Source organism: Micromesistius poutassou, assembly GCF_964030765.1.
Source record: "Micromesistius poutassou genome assembly, chromosome: 5".
In the NCBI taxonomy this organism is placed as follows: domain Eukaryota; kingdom Metazoa; phylum Chordata; class Actinopteri; order Gadiformes; family Gadidae; genus Micromesistius; species Micromesistius poutassou.
In genome coordinates this window covers 6,565,264-6,587,904 of record NC_140275.1, presented here as the reverse complement: position 1 = coordinate 6,587,904, position 22,641 = coordinate 6,565,264, and the positions used below count along the sequence as shown (strand labels likewise).

Below are 22,641 nucleotides of genomic sequence, written 5' to 3'. Positions count from 1 at the left end.
ATACACTCCCGCTGAGGCGTAACATGAGAACAGAAGGGGTGGAACCGATTGGTCCTTCCAGGCATGAGAGAAAACAAGACCTAAGAGGGAGGGCCAACGTTCAGTTTAAAGTCCCCTGGTGGGCCTGCAGGAGGTGCTGGTGTGTAGTGGAAGTGTGTAGTGTGTAGTGGTGATGTGTAGTGGTGTGTATGGGAGGCGGTAGTGTGTAGTGGTAGGGCTTGTAGCTGGTTACTGGTAGGGCCTGTAGGTAGTGGTAGTGGGTAGTAGTGGTGAGGGGCCTGTAGGGAGTGGTAGTGTGTGTAGATAGTGGTAGTGTGTAGTGGTAGGGCCTGTAGGTAGTGGTAGTGTGTAGTGCTGATGTGGGGCCTCTAGGTAATGGTGGTGTGTAGTGTGTAGTGGTAGTGTGTGGGGTATTTACTCAAAAAAAATAGTTACTAGTAACTATACTACTAGTTACTGCATTTGAAAACTACACTACTTATTACTTTACTTTCCCGTTTCTTAATTTACTGTGTAGATACATGGATAAACACCATAGCCCTATCATCACTTAGTGTTTATTGTATAAATGTATACAAAATGGCATCTAAAACCATATGAAAGAACAATATCCCTGTCTGCACAAAGAAATATGCCTCACTGTAAAATCCACAAACAACAGGATAAAGGAGTCTATGGTGAGGTCAATCAGTACTTTCAAAACACAGGCATTTGGAAACATGAGAACAAGCATCTTCTCCTGAGAACAAAACCAGCTTGTTATTAGATTCATGGCAAACAAATATAATATAATAATATTAATTATTACAATTAAGTGGTCAATGAGAAATATAAAAATAAAAGTCACTTTATCCCATACAATTAAAACAGAAATGCACTTAAGCGGCGGTGACACATGCTGTTACTTTATGTGATAGTCCAAAGGCTGAATAAACTTGATCTATTTCGCAAGCTATGAAGAAGTGTGTCTTCCTCTCACCCCCTTGCAGGCAAGAGCAGCCTTCTCACGTTTAAAACTAATGCTGTCTATCCAGTGCACCGTCATTCCTTAGTAACTTTTGTTGTTGGCGGACCAAATGTCTGCAGTGATGGACACATGATCCAGGGACTCAAAAGTTATTTTGAGCTTTGCTTCCATGTCGGAATAACACTTGTCTAGGTAATGGGAAATTGTTTTCCTGTCGGATCTTGGCTTGCGCGTTGCGGGTATTTTATCTAGTATTTTTCTAAATCTGGGTTGCGACAGTTGAAAGACACCTGTTGCCTGGGCATAGAGTGCATTTCACTCGAATATTTTTGTCCTTTCGAGCTATAAACTGAAAGTAGTGAGAATATCGCCACTGACCGAAACCCCCTGTCTCCGCCTCCCTCTCTCCTTCGCACCAGCGGCTACGTCACTCAAATTGATCGCTATGGCAACGTGCCGTGTGTGCTGCTGTGTGTGCTGCAAGCAGCACACACTGTGCTGCTTGCAGTACACAGAGCACGCATGCATGCACCACTTAAACAGATCAGAACTTTACACACACAGGCAAACATGTAGTAGTGTAGTTACCGATATTTTTAGTGTAATGCATTACTTTACTTTGTTACCAAAAATAATAAGTAGTATCGTTACTGTAATCCGTTACTTTGTAACTCGTTACCCCCAACACTGGTAGTGGTAGTGTGTAGTGGTGGTGTGTCGTGGTAGTGTGTTGTAGTGGTAGTGTGTAGTGGTAGTGTGTAGTGGTGGTGTGTAGTGGTAGTGTGTAGTGGTAGGGCTTGTAGCTGGTTAATGGTAGGGCCTGTAGGTAGTGGTAGTGTGTAGTGGTGGTGTGTAGTGGTAGTGTGTAGTGGTGGTGTGGGGCCTGTGGGTAGTGGTAGTGTGTAGTGGTAATGTGTAGTGGTGGTGTGGGGCCTGTGGGTAGTGGTAGTGTGTAGTGGTGGTGTGTAGTGGTAGTGTGTAGTGGTGGTGTGGGGCCTGTAGGTAGTGGTAGTGTGTAGTGGTAATGTGTAGTGGTGGTGTGGGCCTGTGGGTAGTGGTAGTGTGTAGTGGTTGTGTGGGGCCTGTGGGTAGTGGTAGTGTGTAGTGGTGGTGTGTAGTGGTAGTGTGTAGTGGTGGTGTGGGGCCTGTGGGTAGTGGTAGTGTGTAGTGGTGGTGTGTAGTGGTAGTGTGTAGTGGTGGTGTGGGGCCTGTGGGTAGTGGTAGTGTGTAGTGGTGGTGTGTAGTGGTAGTGTGTAGTGGTGGTGTGGGGCCTGTGGGTAGTGGTAGTGTGTAGTGGTAGTGTGTAGTGGTGGTGTGGGGCCTGTGGGTAGTGGTAGTGTGTAGTGGTAGTATGTGTAGGTAGTGGTAGTGTGCAGTGGTAGAACCTGTAGGTGGGGGTAGTGGTGTTGTTGGACCTGTGTGTGGGGGGGGGGGGGGTAATTGGAGTGTAGGACTTATAATCAGGATGTATAGAAAATGAATCAGCCTAAGGCCTTCTGTTTATTGTGATAGTTTCATTCAGCCAATCACACAGTTGGTATTATCAGTTTCATATGAATGAAATGTAGGCTACCTTCTATGCGGACGCATGGAATTCTACATGGCTTAAAGAAACACTGAAGAGTTTGAACCTCTGTGATTAATGCAGCAGTTAGCCTCCCACCTCAAGTATCCGGGCTGAGAAGATTTCCACTTGTTAATTTTCTCATTTGCTAATTTTCTGATCTTTTTCCCAGATAAGTTCAATGCTTACGTGACCTTGAAGGTGCAGAAGGTTAAAAGCACCACCATCACGGTCCGGGGAAATCTGCCATGTTGGGAGCAGGACTTCATGTTGTAAGAATCTCTCTGCTTCTTCATCATCTGATCTTCTTCATCATTTTGCATCTTTTAATGGATCTTTGAGTACAAGCAAACAGTACGTAATGTAGTAAGTCTGACCATAAATTATTGTGCGATGTGTGTGGATGGGTATGATAGTGAGATCAGTCATCTAGATTCAAGCTTGGTGGTGGAACTGTGGAATAAAGGTCTGATCTGGGATACGATGATTGGAACAACGCTCATCACCCTGGACAGCATCCCCCAATCTAACAAGGTAATGCATCTAACCAGCTGACTAACTCACCTGATAAGGTATCACACCTGACCCGGTAACACACCTGACCCGGTAACTCACCTGACCCGGTAAAACACCTGACCCGGTAACTCACCTGACCCGGTAACACACCTGACCAGGTAACTCAGCTGACCAGATGAAAACCTTACCTGAACAGATAACTAAAGCCCTTTAACCACATAGTTGCAGGTAAGTTACTGGGATAACATTCCAGTCACCGTTATTCACACATGCAGCTACGTTCTGGAACATTTCTGTCTTGCGCCGTCCACACCGGAGGGTGACGCCGGAGTACGGACCGGGAGATAGTCCAGCAGAGGGCGGCAATGCAACACTGAGTGGAGTGCCCTTATTTCGGAACCTGTCCTGTTTCCGTAATCTTTTGAAAAAGAGGCTGTATTGATATTATTATCGGATCACCCAAAAGCATTGGCTCATTAATATCAACAGTCACAGGTTCAAATTCTTGAGATAGGTTCGCTAACTCAACCCTTGTTTCGGAGAAAAAATAAGCTTGTTTGCAAAAATAAGACACTGTATTGATAATAAGCATTGGCTCATTCAGATAAACAGTCGTCGATTTCATATGCATCCTCAGTGGAGTCTTGTGATTGGTTGGCTCGCTCTATGTAAAAGTGTCTGTACGTGCCTCTACCGGTGTTCTGCCAAAAGCTCCCTTGTCCGATTTCAGGGGTACATTATGGATGCATTATGGATTATGTTTTTTGCTTAGGAAATTATGAGGCGAGGAAGGCGAGGAATCTAAAGAACTCATAAAAGACCAACATTATAATAGTTATTTTCGTAGCCCATAATTTACACCATAAGAAAATAAAATGCCAACTTCACATTTAAGAAAGACTAATGGAGGCAGTTAATTTCAACATCAATTGGGATTCAAGTGGCCTAAAATATTCCCGTTGGCCAAGTCCGACCAAAGTGATTCTCTCTGTTGGTGACAACCTAATTGAAATCAATGCGACACGAACGCATGGATCAAAAGAGCACTTGTTGTAGTCTATCTTCGGAAAATTGTAGTTCCACGCTAGAGATGCTAGAGGTCAGCAATACTCGCCGTTGCGCAATGACGTTGGTTAGGAAAAGGAGTCAAATTCATTTTAAACAGTGCTGTCTTTTCCTATGTTCGAAAGGAAGCATCTTTTCATCTCTCCTTGACCCAATGACGTTTTCCACAAAGGTTAAGGAAAGGTGGCATAAAGGTTAGGAGATTTGTCTTTCCGAATTGGGCCTATGTGTATTTTAGACCACTACTACACCGCAGATCAATATTGTTGGCATGCGCATGCGCAGAGGGGTAGCAAAATCGGACAAGGGAGCAAAAATTGGCAGAACACCGGCAATGTGACTGCTGTATTCACAACACAGCCGTGCAGGCAGATATCCTAGAATTTTACTACGTTTTAGGCAGGCTAGTTCCCCTGACCAGGTAACACACATGACCAAGTAACAAACCCACCTGACAGGCAACACACCTGACCAGGTAACTAACTCACCTGACCAGGTAACTAACTCACCTGACCAGGTAATACGACACACCTGACCAAGTTACCTACTCACCTGACCAGGTAACTAACTCACCTGACCAGGTAACACACCTGACCAAGTTACCTAACCTAAATTATCCCTATCGGACCCTAATTCTAACCCATTCATATTTATCAAACGTAATATTGCACCAATAAAGACTATGACAAATCATGAGTTGGGGAGGAATCTGAGCTAACTCAAAACCTACACCATCATATGTCTGGAGTACTTCCAACATGTAAATCTTTACCATTCATATATTTCCCTTACATTTCATTTCAATATTATTTATTCTGAACATAATGAGGGCTGTTTTGTGTTCTTCTGGGTGGGCCAGGAGGGCTTAGGGCACTGGCTGCAACTGGACTCTGAGCTCCTGATGAGGGAGGAGGAGATCTGTGGAACCAGCACCCCCACCCCCCACCAAGTCCTGCTGGACACTCGCTTTGAGCTGCCCTTTGGTACACGCACACACGCACACACACACATATACACACACACACACACACACACACATATACACACACATACACATACACACACACATACACATACACATATACACATCTTTGTTGCTGCATTATTTGGTCTACATCTCTCCCCAGATATACCAGAAGACGAAGCCCAATACTGGACGCGCAAACTGGACAGGATTAACACCATGCACATCCATGGACAGGTGAGTTCCCACTAAGGCTAAACCCTTTCACCTAACCCCTAGTCCTAACCCTTAACTGCTAACACTGACTAGTCCCTAATGCTAGACCAATTCTAAATGAATTGACATAATGCTACTTTAGGGTGACCAGATTTCCTGAAACTAAAACCGGGACACTTTGCGCGTGACCCTAGTGCACGTGCATGTGAGGTCATAGACGCCGATATTAAGCTAAATTTCAACGCGTAGGACCAGTGGTGGCTGGTGATTCAATTTGTTTGTGGGGCACAGTCAGGGACGGGGGAACATTTTGATTTGGTAGATTTCCTGATTTCCTGTATTCTGGTGCATTTTGGGGATGGCCACTACCTAAAAATTAATTCTGATTCATAGCGTACATGCAGGGCCTGGACACTACAATACACTGCATATACAGACCTACTTTATGGCATTCCACCAATCATTGCTATTTATCCTATGGGTGTTATTCTGATATTGAGGCAAATCATGATCACTGTCCTATAGGACTACTGCTCACAACAAAGACTAATGGGGAAAAAATCGGTGAGTGAATTTGCTCTAAAATCGATTTGTTTGCTGACAGCCTGCTGTGGAATTGCAGGCAGGTGTCATCAAAATTGGCCCGCGTAACAAGCAACGCCTTTAAGGTGGAACGGTCATGCGGTTCCTCTCGTCAGTCCAAGTATTGTTCATTATGGAAAAGATCAGCTCAACGAGAGCATTTCTGACAGGCAGACACACGGCAAACTGACAAATTAGACCCATTTTTGTACGGAATCTATCCCTGCTTCTGAAATGTGCGAACATCTCCGCCCTGCGCTCGTCCGCTGGGTGGACGAGAGCTGCGTTCCACTGTGCAGATTAAATCGTGCAGCATTCCACTGTGCGATCATTCCTGTTGCGTATGGCCTCACACATTGTTGAAATCATATGCTGGATGCTTTAATGTTTCTATGTGGTTTTTAGTTAATGATCGGGCTATAATAAGACCACGTTGGGATGTAATCAAGGAATGTAATCCAAAATGGACATTTCATAGTGGTTGGTGGAAACCGGGACATTTAAGCGTCCCGACAGGCTTTTGCTGGGACTTGGGACACGCAACTCAAAATCGGGACTGTCCCGGTGAAACCGGGACGTCTGGTCACCCTATGCTACTTATAATAATTCCCTGATTAATAATATTTAGTTCAACTGATTAATATCAGTTTAACTGTTACACTTTTTCTTTTAACAATGCTGGCAGCTGTTTCTTTGACCACAGCCGTCTTGTTGTCATGCAACCCTATGACACAATGTGATATGTTTTCTTTCTTCCGTTTTTTTTCTCTTTTTCTTTCTTGCTGTGTCATTCTATTCTTCCTCTTTTCTTTTCTGACTTTTGTCTCTTCCATGGAATTATCTCCAAAGGAGGAGATCCAGAGAATTATGCCATCCGTCCCCTCTCAGTGTTGTAAGTTTGAAGACAAAATCAAAATATATAAAATATATACATGCTGTTATATAATATATATAACAGCATGGAACATAACATCAAGCAAAAAACATTTCCCCAGTATTAAGCATACCATAAAGATAGAGAACCTTTATACTTGATGCGGATTGCTACGTTTATGTTATCACCAAAGTAGGTTCTTTCAAACAGAGTATCCATACGGGATGTTTAACGGTTACATTTCCACACCTGGATTTTAAAATGGTATCATTAGGTTATAAAGAGTGTATGTAAGTATTAGGGTGTGAGGACTATAGCATGCTAGTGCATTAGCGGGCTTGTTAGCTTTAGAAAGCGCATGGAATAGTTGCTAGCGCAAGAGCTACTGATCTTCGTAACCGGAAGGTTGTCCACAACATTAGAGATCAACGTCCCAGGGCTTCGGCATGTCTCCGAAGGGGGCATTCATGTAGCTGGCCTTGCTGTCGGTGACTACTGAATACATTGTCTAGTTGCCAAATGAAACTTTATTTTTTTTGTTTCTTTTTTTACACATTTGCCAACCCCCCAGGTAGTTGGAGTTACTTCAGCCGAAACGAAAGGAGTATGTCCATATTATTATATTTTATAATTATTATAATTATTATTTTTATAATTAGAATTGTTAAAATTAATCGTATTATTATGTAATTAGCTTCTCTTCTTCTTATCTACTCTTCCTAACCGCTAACCTTATTTTAAAATGTTTGTATTACATATTAGAGGTTTTTAGAAGTAAAAACTATTGTGCACTATTTCTGTCACTGTATATGCTATCCTATTGGTTAAAGAAGTGGATTTACGGTTGTCTTCCAGCTCTGGATGACCAGGACAGTATAGTGGATGACCGAGGTGGTTACTACCACAATGAGATGGCTACAAGACCCCCACGCTACCACAACACACCCCAGAACAATTCCTCCGCACACCAGTATCCCATTGGCAGGCCTCCCCAACACTCCCTGTCCAGAGAATCCCTACAGAGCTTTGAGCTGGATGAAAGGGAAGCTAGGGCAAGCAGGTAAATGTGGGACATACATACTTTCGTACATGCATACATTCCTGTGTATATACATGCGTTCATATGTAAACATGTATGTGCCTAAATATATTTGTACACAAACACATACATTTGTATTTATCTATATTGATTGAACTGTGCCGTTAACACTAACATAGTCACTACATGTCACTACACAACACTAACATGTTTTTTCATTATTTGAAGATGTGTCTTTCTTCAGGTGCACACACACACAACTTCATTAACATTTCAAAGCCGTTTTAAAAGTGTTATATAACATTTCTGTAAAGATGATCATAAACACTAAATGTGTTGTTTTTTCATCTATCACTTTCAAACTTTCAGTTTTTTCTATCATGCTTATTTCTTGGATTTGACTATATTCTGTTTTTCTAAAATGCCTTTTCTCTTTCTTTGCATCCTTTCTGCATGGCCCTGCATTATTTTGCTTCCTGTCTGTGCCCAGGCGGTCGAGCACTCAGGGTTTCAGAATGACCCCTGTGGACTCTGGTATGGGAGTAGAGGACTGGGAGAAGAGGTACAAGGTACCTGATTCAGGGGTCTTGGATGATTACTTAGATGATGAGCAGAAGAAGTGGGAGGATGATGACAAAAGCATTATCTACCACATCAACAACAGCCGCAGTGAGTCCAAAGGGAGCAGGTTTTATCAGACTGTAGAGTGCGACATGTCACCAGAAGATCCAGAAGACTGTTTTTATGACACAAGTCTACCTGGTGGAAGGACACCCACGTTTGGCAGTGGAGAAGTGCGGTTGGTGAACAGGGAGGCCGGCAGTTTTGAGGATGAATCATCCCCTCCGGAAATTGACATAATTCCCTCGGTCAAACAGCAACGACGACAAGCTGCCGGAGACGGCCTACTGTACAAGACCAGGCTATGGGCCAAAACTGCACTGGAGGGAACACTTGAGAGCTACGCTGCCTTTCAGAGGGAGGAGGTTGCCAGGGAGGAGATTGCCAGGGAGGAGGCCCACTGGGCCAGGAGCGAGTATGGCTCCATCAGTTCAGATGAGATGCGGTACTCATTTGGATCTGAGGAGGGGCTGGACGATCTGACGTTTATGGACGGGGATGTCACATTTGAGTATGAAAGTTACTACTATCCAGAAGGATATGTAGGGCAGGAATATTGGGGTGAGGGGCGAACAGGCCCTGGAGAAGAACGTGTGAAGGGAGAGGAGGAAGTGATTGAGGAACCCATAGATGAATACATAGATGCGATGGGAGAGCTAGAGAACTTGGTTCATTCAGTGTCTGAATACCTGGCAGTTAAAGAGGAGGAAATCAACAACTATGAGTCTCTGCCTAAACCCATAAGAAGAAAACTCCCAGAATTACCAATGGAGGTCAAAGCTGATACACTAAATGCTAAACCAGAGGAAGTACCTGAAGAAGAGGAAGAAGCTAAAAGCAATGAACAGGAAACACATGAAGTGGAAGAGGTCAAAATGAAGGAGGAGAGTAGTGTTGAACAAGGCATAGCAGGGGTAAAGAATGCCATGAGCTCCTTATTCAGCACAATGACATGTTCAAAGCCTAATCCTGAGCTTCCAGAAGCATCAAGTATATCTCCATCTACTCCCCCTGTACCACACCAACCAGATTCTGGCATTTCAAAACTACTCTCCTTCATTTCTAAACCTAGCGGTGAGGCTACAGAGGGCGCTGTTACAGAAACAAATACCACTCAAGTTCCGTCGACAACCGAGAACAGCCTCTCAAAGCTTCTTTCTTTTATTCCCAAATCTGGCAGCTTTAGCCCTCCTGTTGCCATAGTACCCCCTGCCCCACAAGAGCCTATACCTGAAAAGAAGTTCACTCTTCAGTCCTTGTTGCCTTTTCATTCCTCTGATTCTAGTCGTCCAGCGGAAGCTGGCCAAAGCTCACAAGGCAGTGAGACCACCCCGAACCAACCAACCTCAGTGGTTGACTCTGTGTTAGGAAGACTCAGTCCCATGAGGCTTTTCTCTAGTGCTCCTACTTCCCGGGAATCGTCCCCCCAGCCTGGAGAGCAAAGAAGTTCTTCTGCCGCTAGTGTTGAATCCAGACAAGAGTCTTTAGATAGAGGCAGGAGTCTTGGGAGGTCAGCCTCACATGCAGATCAACAGCTATCTGGGGAAGGGAGTGGGTCGGTGGAACTCCTGCCATTTTCAGGGAGTGGGTCTGTGGAACTCCTGCCAGGATCAGGGAGTGGTTCGGTCGATCTTCTCCCAGGTTCAGGGAGTGGTTCGGTCGATCTTCTACCAGGTTCAGGGAGTGGTTCGGTGGATCTTCTACCAGGTTCAGGGACAGGTTCGGTCGATCTTCTACCAGGTTCAGGGAGTGGTTCGGTGGAGCTCCTTCCTGAGATGGAGTCATCTGGTGAGCTACCTGATATTCAACAAAGAAAGAGTTCAGCAGTTTCTGAACCAAAGCCAGAAAGTAGCACAGGGGACACAGGATTCTTCAGCCCTTTCAAAAAATCACTGTCCGCCCTCATATCAACATCCGGTGAATCCTCTCAGCAGGTCGAATCAAAATCTGCAGATGAGTCATTTTTAGGCAACAAACTCAAAATGTTCTCATCTGAAAAAGTCTCAGCTCAGGCAACCAAGGTTGAAGGAGGCATGTTCTCTGGGATTCTTAAGTTTGCCTCTGGTGAAGATAATACCAAAAGCGCCTCACCCAGCCCAGCTAGAACTGTGCCTCCGAGTCGTGCTGTACTCCTTGAAGGTGTCCCCAAAGGGAATGCAGACACAGGATGGTTCTCTAACCTCTTCAAGGTGGCCCCATCAGACTCAGCCCAGCAGCCAATACAATCACATGTCCCGCCCACTGTCACGTTGACCGAGCCCAGCGGTCAAACTGAGCCAAACGCTGAGCCAAACATCTCTGAAGGTTTGAATGAAACTGAATCAATACCAAAAGGGCAAATAATACCTGATGGCGCAAGCCAGTGTCCCACTGATGCCAATATAGACACCTTGTCTAAAGATCAAAACCCAGAACAGGTTCAATCTCAACCAGAACAACAAGGTTTGCTCTCTGGACTGTTAAAACAGCAGGGCTCAGAAGGTGGATTTCTGTCTGGCTTCATAAAAATGGCCACAGACACCGTTGCTGGACCCCCCCCTGCCGAGCCAGGGTCTAATCTAACTGATCAGCATGCTCACAAGGAATGTCCTGGGCAGATTTCGACTCAAGGTGATGCACCTCCATCACAGCAAGGAGTCACTTCTAATGAATTACATGAAATATGTTCTTTGGACGAAGGCTCACAAAAGCCAGCAACCCTTGAACTACAGTCTGATCAAAATCAATTGTCCGGTCAAACAACAAAGAAAACATCTCCAAATGTGGAAGCAACACCACCATCCGGGGGCTTCTTTGGAGGTTTATTCAAAGGCCCAGAGGTATTACCCCAGCAAAGTGCTCCAGGTGTACAAACCAATCAACCAACCAGTGTCTTGTCTGGACTCTTTAATAAGATAGTGGAACCTTCTCTTGCCTCATCCCAGCCACTATCAGGCCCTGGCAGTCAAAGGTCAAGCCAAGGACCAAAGCAGCCTCAGGAAGGAGGGTTTTTATCTGGGTTGTTTGGGAGTAGTGGACCAGACACTTCTGTAAACCAAGCCCCTCCCCGACCGCAACAAGACAGTGGTCCCCCAAGCAACCAAGCTAACCAGCAATCAGGAAACCGGCAGAATCTACTCAGACAAAAGCCAATCCCAGCACAGCAGCCGCCCGCAGGTCCTGGAGGCCTACTTTCTGGACTGTTTAACAGAATTGCAGATTCTCCTCAACCAGCTGAAAGTCAACCAGCACAGGAACATATCATAAGGCCGGGCCAGAGTGCACCTCAACAACCATTGAATCAACAAGGGGGTTTGCCCTCTGGGGAAAAGCAGCCTCAGGAGGGCGGGTTTTTATCTGGTCTATTTGGAAGTATTGTACCAGACACTTCTGTAAACCAAGCGCCTCCACGACCGCAACAAGACAGTGGTCCCCCAAGCAACCAAGCGAACCAGCAATCAGGAAGCCGGCAGAATCTACTCAGACAAAAGCCAATTCCAGCACAGCAGCCAGCCGCAGGTCCTGGAGGTCTACTTTCTGGACTGTTTAACCGAATGGCAGATTCCCCTCAACCACCTGAAACTCAACCAGCACAGGAACATATCATAAGGTCAGGTCAGAGTGCACCTCAACAACCATTGAATCAACAAGGGGGTTTCCTCTCAGGATTGTTTTCAATGGGGCCTACGCCTCCAGCACAGCAGCAGAACCCTGACAATAAACCAAACCAGCAGCAAACTCACCAAGGTAACAGACAACCTTTACAAAGACAAAATCAGATACCTCCACAACCAGCTGCGTCTATCTCTGAGCCACAGCAGGGTGGACTGCTGTCAGGGATTTTCAGTAAGTTAACACCTGACAATACACCCCAACAATCCACTTCCAAGACTGGCCTTCAAGGTAATAAGACCAATACACCAAGCGTACAAGCTCAATCTGAAGTTCAACAAGAACCCCTTCCGAGCAATCAAGGCGGATTCCTGTCTGGACTATTTAGTCAGACTTCTCCACAACAGGCAACAGCTAACCAGCAAACCAATCAAAGTGGCGGCTTGCTTTCAGGTTTTCTTAAGCTTGCATCGAATGAAAACGAATCACAACCAAGACAGGCTCCCCCTAAGGCTGAATCAGGTGGAATTCTTTCTGGACTGTTAAGTAAAATTTCAGCAACCGAAGAAGATCCATCACCAACTATTGAGCAGAAGCCCCAGTTTGCAATTCCACAGCAGCAGGCTCAAGCAGGTCAGGGGCGCCCACAGATTCAGAGAACCAGACCAGTGGAGTCGCAGTCCTCCCAGGATGTCACAGCGAACAAAGATTCAAAGAATTTACCACAGAAAGGGTTTCTCTCAGGTCGGTTTAATGCTTCAGATGAGACCTCAACATCAAAGGCACCAATTGTCCAGCCTTGCAAAGAGGAGCTGAAAACCAGTACAAGTAGTACAACTCCTGGTTTGTTATCCAACATTTTCAAATCAGGAAACAACAGTGATGGCAATAATCTGGCTACTGCTGATACAGAAAAGGGTCTGCTCAGTCGTTTACTATCAAAAGGTAGAGAAGATGTCCTTACGAATGCTACTACAGCCACCAGTGAAACAACATGTATAGCTGATAAAGCACATCAATCCTCAAACATTTTGCAAGATCCCACCATCCCCCCAACACAGCGCTACCTTGAAGAAATTCAACGGCTATTGTATGGCACTGCAGAGGAGTACGGCTACCAGGATCTTTTATACAACTTTGCAGAGCATGGTGTTATTCCACCAGAACTATATGAGCATCAGTGTCTCATAGAGGCCCTTCTTTGGCAGCAGCTGAATGACTATGCCCTTGCTGAAGCTGTTGAGGCTCGGGCTAATGAGTGCTACCAGGTTAGCCAAGGATACATGCCTCCAACGGTTGTTGAGCCTGTTTGGCAGAATCCTGGATGGCTTGATCCAAAACAAATTGACACCAGTCAATTCAAGATACCCTCACACCCCTGGGGATATTCAGCTTCCCAAATGTTTGACACCAGAAATGGCTTTCTGGAACCAGATGAAGACCTTGTTTTGTTTGACATGAGTGTCAGTGACCGAAAGTCGTGGAGCAGCTGTGACCACTTAAATGATCTTGATAAAAACAGAAAACCATGGATAGTTAGTGCTGTAAACCTCTCTACAACGAAGCCCAGAACAAAGCTAAGTAGGTGCCAATCTCTTGACTGTGTCATCCCTGATGTCAGCAGTGCTGTTGATAAAATGGTCAATAATTATGTTGAAACAGATAAAAAGGAAATAAATCTCCATTCAGCTACAGAGTTTCTAAAACGTCTTGCAGCCAAAAGGGGCCCAGTGGATTTGACGCATGGTGCTGTGGATCTAAGTCGGACCAAAGAAATGGCAGGAGATGAAGATCTTTTTGAGGACCAGGAATGGTATCAACAGTGGATCTCTCTATTGGACCAAGGCATGTGGTGGCCAGCTGATGAAGGGGATTGTGGGTATTACATTTACACAGATGAAGAATATATTTATTCATTATTGACCGACAAAGCTGGAAAACACCTCTATACTTGCGCCACTCCAGAAGATATGAATGTTCTTGGAAATATCACAGAAAACATTGCTAATGCTTTGAAACATAAAGAAAATAAAGTAACCCTTTGTGGTTTCAAAATACCACTCAGTAATGAGGATGATGGGTTCTGGATTCCTGACCCACAGCAGAATACCCAGCTCCTATGTGCTCCTGTGGATCTAACCTCAGCCTTAAGAAAAGGCGATAAAATAATGAACATGAATTTACAAAGTTTCTCACAAATGTTTCAAGAATCTATATCTTCCCAATTGCAACAGCCGGTAGATTTTACTTGTTACACTTTGAAAAAGATTAAAATGGAAGAAGTACAAAATGGGTATAGTGAAGTACATAATGGGTATAGTGAAGTAAAAAATGTTAGTTATTGTGAGGAGAGATTGGATGCTGCTGATCTGACGTTGAAAACACTAAAAGAGAGTCAAATAGGTCCATATTGGAAAAGTAAAATAACTAAAGATATCATCAGTCCTTCATCCACAACTCCTAGGGCCTCCCCATGTTCTTACAAACAGCAAGTTTCTCCAATACCTGAGATAAGAATACGAAATGTAGATGAGAACCATGAAAACATGCCCAAAAATAAGTCAAGTTTCATGGTTTCAGCAGTTACTTCAAATACACCCAAATCACCATCTGTACCCTTCAACGTTTCAGAGGGCATCAAGGCTACTAAAAATGTCCAGGAGCCCAAAATAGCCTCCAAAATTCCTGTGACTGCACCATCTGGAAGTAAACTTCCAGGTACACAAACAGATTGTAAAACTCAATTGAACTCCCCCATGAAGACACCTTCTAGTAAGGTTCTACCCAGTGCATGTGCTGGTTCACAACGTGTTACACCACAGAGGGTTCATCTCACAAGACAACCATCCCAGAGTTATCCACAGATGCCACAAGCACCCATGGCCTCTGTACTCTCTACATCAACAGCAAAACAACAGTCTCCCTCCACTTCTGAGCAGCCACAGAGTCCACCTCAGAAACGAAAGCCGCAATTGCATATTCTTAACGCCACCCCTTTGACGCCTTATAATGGATGCTCCCACAATAGAGTTGAGCACAGCAGTGCTCCTCCCGACTCACTGCTGGGAAATAAAGCTCTTGATTGTTCTGCAAGCACCAATAAAGAGAAAATAATAAAAGCCAAAGAAGCATCTCCTGCTATCCCACAACCTACAGACACAACAAAGGATCAAGTGGTAGACTTTACAAAGTACAAATGTAAAAGAATCAAGGAAAGGAAGCAGAAGGAAGCTGAGGCCCAAAGTGGTGGAACTGACAATGACCGACTCCAAGGTATAAATCTGACAAAGAAGTTTGAGGAAGATGAAGCTCAATGGGATGATATGGAATATCCTGGTATATCATCCCAAGGACATTCCAACTGTTCAATATTGATTAACAATACATCATCGAGAGTGCGATGCCAAACACCCACCTTGCCCCACAGGGCTTCTCTTTCCAATGGGACTAATCAAATAGGCAACAGAACATTGGTCAGCAGCGCAGTGGATACGCCCCCCAGACCTTCCCCAACGCATTCTGACCTGTCAGAACGTCCAATTATAGGGAAAGTTCCTGGTTCACTTGTTGATTCTGTCAATGTTGGGGCCAATCGAGATAGAGCTATCCAGAAACAATCCCCATCTAATTTGCCTTTAGTAACCTCTGTCAGACCACAGGTAGAAATTGACAGACAAAGTGTCAAATCCTCCCCTGCATTAAAAACGCAGCCAATTCACTCTGTGATTGAAACAAAACCAGTTAGACAGACAGTTACTGATAGATATCCTGGGGAAAGCAGGATGGTAGTTTCTGCCCAGGCCCCATCTGTGACTAGTAGGGAGGTCACAACACCAGCAAACCAAGTTAAATCCACATTAGACATGTCTATGAAAGCTCCACCACGCCAGCCGCAACAAACAACGGCTCTGTCAGATGATCTGAATAGCAATGCATTGTTGGTAAAAAAGAAACCATTAAACCATGAAGATGAATGTACATCACTGATAGGGCAATGCCAAACCCCCACCTTGCCCCACAGGGCATCTCTTTCCAATGAGAGTAGCCAAAAAGGGTACAGAACACTGATCAGCAGCGCAATGGACACGCCCCCCAGACCGCCCCCAACTCATTCTGACAGGTCAGAAAGTCCAATTATAGGGAAAGTTCCTGTTTCACTGGTTGATTCTGTCAATGCTGGGGGCAATCACAATGGAGTTATCCGGCAACAACCCCCATCTAATTTGCCTTTAGTAACCTCTGTCAGACCACAGGTAGAAATTAACCTGCAAAATGTCAAATCCTCCCCTGCATTACAAATGCAGCCAATTCACTCTATGACCAGTGGATCTTTACAAAAACAACAGGAGGTCACAACACCAGCAAATCTAGTTAAATCCACATTAGACATGTCTATGAAAGCTCCACCAAACCAGCCTCAACAAACAATTGCTCAGTCCCATGATCTGAATAGCAATGCATTGTCGTTAAAAAAGAAACCATTAAACCATGAAGATCAAAAGCAAAGGCCTAACTGCCCTGGATCAGTTGATCTTAGAGCTGTACTCCCTGATAAACTGGGACAGACACAGGAATATGTACAGACTGCATCTGATAAGTATCCTCAGATTTCGACTGCTATAGTTGCAGAAGTCGGAGGCTCTGTACGAAGACAGCAAATGATGAAGGATAATTGGCGACAGCAGCTTACAAATGAACCAACACTTTTACGGCACTCTACAGAGTCTTTGCCAAATTTCAATGAATGTCTGCAGGCCACAGCACCAGCTAATGCAGTCAAAGCCACACTAGACATGTCCTCTAGATATGCTGCCACCTTCTCTGAAGTTCATCCTAAAGAAACCACCAATATGAACGTTGTCGAAGCTATCCCACTTATGAGGGGTAAGCTGAGTGCTCGTGAACTGGCCAGACGAGATTCTGTTGGTCTTCCATTGGTTGTGGATATCCCTCCAGAGGACTTATTTGCTTGTGAAGGTCAAACAATTGGCCAGACGAGGTCTCTTACAAGTTCAAAACCTAGTGTTGATGATAATCAAGGCCAATCACATGTCCAGCAAAAATTGGAGCAAAGCTCATCAGTTGCCCGAGTTGGGCAGCCAGCCCATGAGATGTCCCCTTTAACTTCAACCTATCAGAATGCATGTGTCCCAGGAGCATTAGATATGTCCACCAAGACATTGAAAACATCCCAAGAACATGTTGCAAAGTCAAGTGAAATAGAAGCAGTGTCATTTGTGATTAAGCCAACAGTTCGAGCAGTTGCCAGAAAAGATTCAGTTGGTGTTCCACTAGTAGTCGAATCAATTCCACATGAAAAGTTGACAGAGAAGCATCCTGAAGCTCTGACAACAGAACAGCCTCAGCAAGCTACAGATGGATCAAAAGCCAAGAGTCATGTTCTTCATCAGCTGCTCTATAGCTATACCTTTGCAGGGGATACTTATGTTAACGGAAGCAGGATAAGGTCACAGCCTATGGTTCAGTCGTCTATAACCCAGTCATTGATAGAGATATCAGCTCCAGCAAACTCTGTGAAAGGTACCCTGGATATGTCTGCAAAGGTAATAAAGCAAGATATGGTGCCAAATGCCTCAGATCCAATGTCACTAGTAAGGACAAGACCATCTGCCTCTGCTCGTGCTAGAACAGACTCTGTTGGTGTTCCTTTGATTGTTGAACAGACATCATCCGAAGAGCAGCCTATAAGCCAACAGACACAGGCTAGTACCCAATTTCATCAACAACAGACATCTTTCAGAGGTGTATCTATTGATGTATGTTCTCCTCTATACAACCAAACCTACCAAACACTGTCAGCACCAGCCAATTCCATTAAAGGGCTTTTGGATATGTCTCCAATACAAGAGCAGAAATCACCAGAACAACCCGTGGATCTGAACAGTGTTGTACCACTGATAAGGGACAGGCAAAGCCTACCATGGAACAGCTCTGTAGGCCTATCACTAGTAGTAGAGCCCACTCAGTCAAAGCCCCAGATGCTACCAAGAACTTTGTCACTGCAGCCAACACAGGACATCGGAACAGAAGATCCCATATCACGTGCAGTTAAGACAAATAAGAAATTCAACAGATCAAATACACATGATGGTCCTCAGTCTCATAACACACCCATGGATTTCTCTGCACATGAAATCCCCAAAGCAACCAGAGTTATTGATCAATCATATACTGAACATGCAGCTGGAATGCCTGTGGATTTCACGACAATGGCAAAACAGGAAATTGATGATAGAAGACAAAGGGTCTTTTACTCAATGAAGAAAACCCGCCCAGATCTTGTTGATCTAACTGTGACCGTTCCAGACAGTAGATGTGTTATCCAGACTGATGAAGCAGCAGAGGACTTTTCCACTCTTCACCTGTCCCATCACCTAACCCATCACCTTGAGCACACATCCACTCCTCCAGCTACCCATTATGTAGTGAGAGAAAATATTTGGCTTTCTTCATATCAGAAACCACAATTAGCTGAGCAGGATAGAATTGCAAAACATTTAGGTGAACAATCTGCTTTACCATCCAGGGGAAATGCTGTACCACTGCCGAACTTAAATGTATCACCGACCCAGTCTGCTGCCCCTACTTCCATTCCCATTAACATGGCAAGAGAGTCTCCCATGACTTTTACTCAGGATACACATGGCAGGATATCTGTAGTCACACAAGAAATTGCTTATCAGCAGCTCAATACTTCACGTGTCATTGAATCCCAAAAGTTTCAATATCAGCCTTACCCAGCACAGAAAGCAGTCCAACAGTCTCAACAGCAGCAGGCAAGTGCAGGGGTAGATTTACTCCCATATAAATATGGTACTAAACCAACACTCATGCAACAAAGTACACCTGGCCCACATGCCATGGCCTCAAGACCAATTCTCATCAAACAGCCAACCGTGGAAAGTATGGGAAGCATTGATGAAAGCGCATTTGAGGTTGGAGCAATGACAAGTCGTCAGCATTCAATATCTACATCTACAGCTCAACCACAGACGCTGCCCTATTCCAGCACTCAGCTAGTGCAGGGTAGATCTGAAGTTCCACATCCCCCTCAATCTTGGAACGTGCAGCAGAAGAGTGTACCACCAGTCGCTATGTCTAACAGGGAACCTGATCAAGTGCCAATACAATATGGATCAAGCCAATGTCCTGTCATGGTCCTACATGCTGATGGTACAATTCAACCTGTGGTCTCAGAAAGAAGTGGCATCACAACGCAACCTCTAGTATTGTTGCCCCAGAATCTTGACAAACCAAGCACAGAAATGCATTCCAGTCAATCCTCAGCTAGGCCCGGTTCTGTCCAGAGTTTGGTATCAAAGTTTAGTGATTTAGCTGCAAATGCCAGTTTTGCGACTAAACCTGCTGTTGTCAGACCACAACAATCGCAAAATGTATCGACAACCGCTGATCACAAAATCCCTCAAATTGGCCCTGAAATATTATTTTCTCCTGCCAATGAATGCCCTGATCAAACAGCTCCCTACACAACATCTCATGCCAGCCCAACCAGCAAGGCAATGGGTAGGGAGTTGCCTATTGTCACTACAGAAAAACAGTTTCAAACCTTGGAAGACACAGTACAAACAATTTCGTCAAAGATGCACTCTGCTAATGTTAGAGAGGTGTCCTTTGGAGCAAATGTATCACTGGAAAAAGTAGATTCACAAAGGCCAATGCACATTGGCATTGGAAACTCAGAAACGCTACCAGTTGGACCAGGCATTGATCCCAGTGGGCCAAGACCATACATTAGATTACCACATATTTTTGTCTCTGCTGCTAGTTCACCAGAGGATGAATTCCTGGAAAATGAACTGACGGGTTCAAGGAGTCCAGAACAGTCTCCAGATACAGTTTGTAACACAACTACACCTTCTGAAGTAGTGCTCCCTGATAGTAAAGACTCAGCACCAATACGAGATGTTGAGAGTACTATAGCCATCGAGGCATCAGATAATCTGAAAATGCCTATTTTAGTGGAGCCTGCCCAGGAAGATGAACATAAATCACACATGTTGGATGGTACTCAGCCTTTGAAGTACATTGAAGTAAAATCTGAGATCTCTTCAACTGCTGAACCTGGTACTGGTCAATTATACGAACAGAAAGAACAATGCCATGTAACTCAAGAATTGACAGCACCTGCTCAAACACAGGAAAATGCTTTGGTTGGAGAGGAACTTGGTACTTTGGAGAATATGTCAGAAGAAGCCATATCTAAAGTTGAAAGACAAATTCAAGAAAGGCTGGATGATAAAACTTTAGAGCAGCCTGAGGCAATGAAGTCTCCAGATGAGTTGCCCAGTAAAGAAGTATCTCCAATTCTGTCTGAAGTTCAACCTATTGATGACAAAGCTGATAAGGATGTTCCAGAGTCAAGTCTTGTTATATCATCTCATCAGGAATGCCCACCTAAGGAAGAGACAACATCTAAAGTGGACCAGCCAGAGCCAGAACCTCTTAAAGAACAACCAAGCAAGGGCTTATTTTCAATGTTTGGTGGTGCCACAGTAACATCACAGCAGAACTCTTTGCAGACGGGATCATCAATTCTTGGTGGCATTCTTCCTGGTTCTTCTACCACAGATACCCCCGGAGGAGGACTGCTCTCTATGTTTGGTGGTTCAACTACACAGAATTCACAGGAACTCAGTTCCCCAACGCCATCAGCCTCAGAGTCACAGGAGCCTCCTGGAAAAAGCTTTTTCTCCATGTTCGGTGGATCGAGTGCTCCAACTACTCCTACTCCACTTGACTCCACTACTACTATTATTGCTGCTCAAGAACCTCCTCCACAAGAACCTACAGGAAAGGGTATATTTGCAATGTTTGGTGGACCATCCACACAACATCCACCAAGTCCCCAAGGGCCATCTGGAGTTGAAGCCACACCACCACAAGAACCTATAGGAAAAGGTATATTTTCAATGTTTGGTGGACCTGCCACACAACAGCCACCAAGTCCACAGGGGCCAGCTGGAGTTGAAGCCCCACCACCACAAGAACCTACAGGAAAAGGTATATTTTCAATGTTTGGTGGACCTGCCACACAGCAGCCACCAAGTTCACAAGGGCCAGCTGGAGTTGAAGCCCCACCACCACAAGAACCTATAGGAAAAGGTATATTTTCAATGTTTGGTGGACCTGCCACACAGCAACCACCAAGTTCACAAGGGCCAGCTGAAGTTGAAGCCCCACCACCACAAGAACCTACAGGAAAAGGTATATTTTCAATGTTTGGTGGACCTGCCACACAGCAGCCACCAAGTTCACAAGGGCCAGCTGGAGTTGAAGCTCCACCACGGGGGTCTTCATTATTTGGCAGTATCATCCCAGGTTCAAACACACCTAAAGAATCTCCTGGGGCAGGGTTCTTTTCAATGTTTGGAGGGCCCAGTACCCAGACCCCACAAAGAGGAGCTACACCAGGACCAAGAGGAACTACACCAGGACCAAGAGGACCACCACCAGGACCAAGAGGAGCTATGCCCGGACCTAGAGGAGCTGCACCAGGACCCAGAGGCCAGCCACCTGGGCCGAGAGGAGCTACACCAGGACCAAGAGGAGCTATGCCCGGACCTAGAGGCCATCCACCTGGACCGAGAGGAGCTACACCAGGACCTAGAGGACCACCACCAGGACCCATAGGGTCTATATCAGGACCTGGGGCTGCACCACCGGCACCAATAGGAGCTACATCAGAACCTGGGACTGCACCATCTGGACCAATAGGAGCTACACCAGGACCTGGGGCTTCACCACCTGGACTAATAGGAGCTACACCAGAACCTGAGGCTCCACCATCTGGACCAATAGGAGTTACACCAGGACCTGAGGCTCCACCATCTGGACCAATAGGAGTTACACCAGAACCTGGGGCTTTACCACCTGGACCAATAGGAGCTACACCAGAACCTGGGGCTTCACCACCTGGACCAACAGGGTCTACACCAGGACCTGAGGCTCCACCACCTGGACCAATAGGAGTTACACCAGAACCTGAGGCTCCACCACCTGGATCAATAGGAGCTACACCAGAACCTGGGGCTTCACCACTTGGACCAACAGGGTCTACACCAGGACCTGAGGCTCCACCACCTGGACCAATAGGAGTTACACCAAAACCTGAGGCTCCACCACCTGGATCAATAGGAGCTACACCAGAACCTGGGGATTCACCACCTGGACCAATAGGAGCTACACCAGAACCTGGATCTGTCAATGATAATAAAGTGCAATTGTGTGAGAAAGAAATTTCAGATGATGTAAAAGATGATCAAATACCAGAAGTGGAAATTATACCTGAGCCCAAACTCACAACAGAAGGGAAGCTTCAAACAGACTGTGACAATAGAGACTCAACTATGGAAATGAGCATGAACGTTGTAGAGTGTACTGCTCTCTCAACTGGCAAACAGGAAGAGACGATTGACGTGCCTCACCCTCCGTCTACTGACCATGTTGGACTAGAGCCAAATGAGCAACATGGGCCCTCAGAGGAAATGGCCAAGTGTGTCACGAGGAAAACTGAAGATGTCAGGGATATAGAAGACAAAGTTGAACCCAAGGTAGAAGAAACAAATGAAACAAAATATATATCCAAAATAGCTGATGTGGT

At 45.1% G+C, this 22,641-nt stretch overlaps 1 protein-coding gene across 1 annotated transcript in view; it reads left to right on the top strand.

Annotated features, from left to right (window-relative positions):
* The window catches only part of LOC311343997 (uncharacterized protein), a gene marked incomplete at both ends in the record, with an annotated part of 68,924 nt that overhangs the window by 7,094 nt on the left and 39,189 nt on the right, over positions 1 to 22,641 (top strand). Inside the window, 15 exons of the mRNA XM_084468943.1 lie at positions 2,704 to 2,803; positions 2,948 to 3,065; positions 4,972 to 5,095; positions 5,240 to 5,313; positions 7,579 to 7,808; positions 8,278 to 9,610; positions 9,990 to 10,196; positions 11,448 to 11,627; positions 12,084 to 12,219; positions 12,558 to 12,743; positions 13,689 to 14,236; positions 16,754 to 16,883; positions 17,684 to 17,726; positions 21,179 to 21,608; positions 22,442 to 22,591. Coding sequence (XP_084325069.1) covers positions 2,704 to 2,803; positions 2,948 to 3,065; positions 4,972 to 5,095; positions 5,240 to 5,313; positions 7,579 to 7,808; positions 8,278 to 9,610; positions 9,990 to 10,196; positions 11,448 to 11,627; positions 12,084 to 12,219; positions 12,558 to 12,743; positions 13,689 to 14,236; positions 16,754 to 16,883; positions 17,684 to 17,726; positions 21,179 to 21,608; positions 22,442 to 22,591 — 3,989 coding nt within the window. The remainder of the gene's footprint in view (positions 1 to 2,703; positions 2,804 to 2,947; positions 3,066 to 4,971; positions 5,096 to 5,239; positions 5,314 to 7,578; positions 7,809 to 8,277; positions 9,611 to 9,989; positions 10,197 to 11,447; positions 11,628 to 12,083; positions 12,220 to 12,557; positions 12,744 to 13,688; positions 14,237 to 16,753; positions 16,884 to 17,683; positions 17,727 to 21,178; positions 21,609 to 22,441; positions 22,592 to 22,641) is intronic.